The sequence below is a fragment of the Monopterus albus genome, unplaced genomic scaffold (genome assembly GCF_001952655.1).
Source record: "Monopterus albus unplaced genomic scaffold, M_albus_1.0 scaffold129.1, whole genome shotgun sequence".
NCBI classification, from domain to species: domain Eukaryota; kingdom Metazoa; phylum Chordata; class Actinopteri; order Synbranchiformes; family Synbranchidae; genus Monopterus; species Monopterus albus.
Window position 1 is genome coordinate 1,208,335 of NW_018128009.1, and position 3,704 is coordinate 1,212,038.

Sequence of the window (3,704 nt, forward strand, 5' to 3'; positions counted from 1 at the left end):
TATCCTAACAAACAGCACCTGCTTCATTTCTATGAAACCCTTATTTATTTTTGAAATGTCTTTGATGTGCCTCAGTGTAATTATGGTTCCATCTTTGTGTCACTCCACTAGGACTGGGACAAGCCTGAGAACATCCCAGATCCTGATGCTAAGAAGCCTGATGACTGGGATGACGAGATGGATGGAGAGTGGGAGCCACCTATGGTCACCAATCCCGATTACAAGGTGAACAGCTGATAATGACTGCACTTAATACACACACTCCAGTTAACATGCTACACTACTGCCATTTGTTAATGTTTACTTTAGGCCACATTCTCAAATGTCTGCCCTGTATAGAGTATTGTATGGATGATGTATTTGTGTAGGCCAACCTGGAAATTAGCATCACCCTGGTCCCTTCGACAAAATGTCAGTGGGATTTTTCCTTAGGCTTTTGGATTGTTGCAGAAAATAAGCTCTGTGACAAACAACAGTTTATGACAAACATTTTGTGCCGCAAGATCATCTTCACAAGTGAACACCAATTTTATGATGTTTGAAGCCCAGGTACAATCACCAGAAGTAAAAGGCTATTGTTAGGCTATAAACAAACTACACCACAGTCCCATGACTTCAACATCACCACCACAGCTTCCAGCTTATAATTTGATTTACTGAATTTACCTTTTCTATAAAATCCTTTCCTCTTAGCGTGACCTGATCTAGCCAGTGATCATGACTGTCAGTTACTTAGAACAGTTCTCAAGTGCTTGAGATTAAAAATAACAAACCTGTAAATATGGACCAGTGAGTAGATGAATGTTTATGTTCAGTATGGTGATGTATAAGGTTCCAGATTTCCTCTGTAATCTCATTTAGCCACTTTTTAAGATGTGAAACTGTATTGGCCTTGTCCTAACTGCAGACCTTATTTCAAGCACCTAACCAAAAACCCACTGACCTCAGGCCAAAGGAAACCAGAATTGCAAAAATGCTAAGTCACTTACAGATTTTAGGACTCAGTACTACAGCACTCTGTAGTTCTCAAAGATTCACACAATGTAACAAAAAGTCCCACAGCTTTTCACCATTTGATAGATATGAAAGTTACATCTATGCAACATTACATTAGTGATGAATGAGTGATATTGAACACCTCAAAAAAAAGTTACATAAAGGTGACAAAGCATTAAAACCACAATACACAAAAATTGACTATATTGTGTTCTTGTTTTATTTTTATTTGCTCCATTCACCTGCTGCTTTAAAGTGCCTTAGATTTGTGATTTTACTGCTTATTTAGATTTGTGTTATTGCGCATCTACTTTATATTTCATTTGTATTATGTGGCATCCATGTTGACGGCAAAGTAAGAATGTCATTGTACAGGGAAACACGTTTCTTACCTGTGCATATGACAAATAAACACTTTGACCTTTGACCTTGACTTCTTGTGTTTGACCATAAGTAACACAAGCTATAATTGTGGTGAGTTTTATTCATGTCCCAGTTTCTATAGCTTTCTGTGTGTGTGTGTTCGCTGTCCACAGGGTGAGTGGAAACCAAGAGAGATCAACAATCCTGCCTACAAGGGCAAGTGGATCCACCCTGAGATCGACAACCCGGAGTACACAGCCGATTCTGAGATCTATAAATACGATAGCATTGGTGTGATTGGACTCGACTTGTGGCAGGTAAGAAGTTACCTGACTGTCTTATTTACTGCGTAGCAAAGAGGTAGAGATACGTCTTATTTATTTCTTGTAAATAAGAAGTCTTAATTTGACAGTTTACTGAAATGAACAACAATTAACTGGTATATAGGTCAGTGGTTGTCTTATTTTTATTCAGAGCCACTATAGAGTTGTGTTTGTTTCTTATTCTGGACCTTTTTCAATCTGTCAGTGCAAAAGAGTTTCTTTTCAGTTTCAGATGTAGTGAAGTGAAGATGCTGTGGAAATAGAGGAAGCATGCTTGGAAATTGAATCTTTTCTTCAACTGGATTTGCTTGTATTAATTACCTGGCAGTACCTAAAATGAATTTCTTTTGCCTTCTTGTATAGGTCAAGTCTGGTACAATCTTTGACAGCTTCCTGATCACCAATGACCCAAACCTGGCAGAGGAAGTAGGCAACGACACATGGGGTAAAACTAAGGTAAGCCCAAACCTCTCTCATTGCTAGATTTCAAACAGCATATAGACTCATACATCTTTAGTGCTTATAATGTAGGTAGACAGACTCTAATTGCAGTGCTTTTAAATTAAGTTTTGCAGTGCTTTTAAATTAAGTTTAATCATTAGGGAATGATTTATTATCACTTTTTAACTTTTCTCCTCATGTGTTTTTTCTCCAGGATGCAGAGAAGAAGATGAAGGGAAGTCAAGAGGAAGAAGAGAGAAAGAAACATGAGGAGGAGGACAAGAAGAGGAGAGAAGAGGCAAAGGAGGAAGATGAGGAAGAAGAGAAAGATGAGGAGGAGGAAGATGATGAAGATGAAGAAGAGGACGAGAGGGAAGAGCAGCATGAGGAGGAGGAGGAGGAGGAGGAAGAAGAAGAAGAAGAAGAGGAAGGCACAGATTCTAAACTCAAAGATGAGTTATGAACTCCATGCAGGAACTGCTTAGAGAAGAGCCTAACTGTGTCACTGAGTGGTTGGAACGAGGCTGGAGACTGAGACGGCAGACCCTCATGACTAGCACCCTGGGGTGGGGTTGGGTGGGATGGGGTTTTTCATTTGGTTTTGTTTGTTTACAAAGCAAGGGAATTGGTAAAAAGAGGCAATTACTGTTCTGCTTGCTTCTTCCTAATTATTACTATTATTATTATTATTATTGTTATATCAAGGAAGAAGTAGGACTAATGAAGAATGTCAGGACTGGAAATTATAAAACTACATGATTTTGCAGTTTGTACCCAACAGAAATATTTAAAGTGTCATATGTATTTTTGTTTTTTTATGAAGTACTATGTTTGGTGACATGAAAAGCTGTATTTGGTATGTGGATGATACCATGTAAATGTTTTGTTTACCTCGTGTTTTGTCTTCTTAATCTGTGCCATGTCTTTTTCTTTTTGGTCATCTTTTGTAGTCAGTCATGTCACTCTGTCTCAAGTTCCCCTTCACATCCATCTCAAAGGATTCAACAGGGTTGCACTTCATTATGCAGGTTATTCTGCCTGCTCAGGACTAGCATTATATATTTGACAACCTGTTCAAAAAGCTGTTGTCCACAGGATGTAATATGGGGTACTTTAAAATGAAATCCCTAGCATACTTTTGTACTGTATAGTTAAGAGGTTTTCACTTCAGTGCACATACTGTAGTCTTGTCTAAATAAACTGTACTAAAACTCAAATGTACGTGAAGAACACTCCAGTAGCAGCAAAGCATCTGTTCATTTGGTGGGCATTTGCTTTACCCAAGTTGGTGTACCAAACTAGCTTCTTCATTTCTGACACCGGCATCTGTGCACTGCTGTCCACAACAGTCTGAAAGATGATCCTTTTGTAAAAGATGCATTTTGTACTAATGGAAGAAGTGGGAAGGTGTTCGTGTTACTGTGTAAGAAACAGACAGGTGTTCTGTTCAATAAAAAAAAAAAAACACAAGCAAATGTCCTTCTCAATATCATGAGTTACCAATGTGGTTATGTCTATAATACTACCTTTTACATATTATACAGTGGGTACGGAAAGTATTCAGACCCCCTTCAATTTTTC

The 3,704-nt window shown here is 38.3% G+C and overlaps 1 protein-coding gene across 1 annotated transcript in view; it reads left to right on the plus strand.

Annotated features, from left to right (window-relative positions):
• Window positions 1-3,059, plus strand: part of LOC109967433 (calreticulin-like) — a 5,946-nt gene extending 2,887 nt beyond the window's left edge. The window contains exons 6-9 of the mRNA XM_020612989.1: window positions 112-225; window positions 1,533-1,676; window positions 2,046-2,138; window positions 2,338-3,059. Coding sequence (XP_020468645.1) covers window positions 112-225; window positions 1,533-1,676; window positions 2,046-2,138; window positions 2,338-2,586 — 600 coding nt within the window. The 3' untranslated portion in view covers window positions 2,587-3,059. The remainder of the gene's footprint in view (window positions 1-111; window positions 226-1,532; window positions 1,677-2,045; window positions 2,139-2,337) is intronic.
• Window positions 3,060-3,704: the final 645 nt, after the last annotated feature.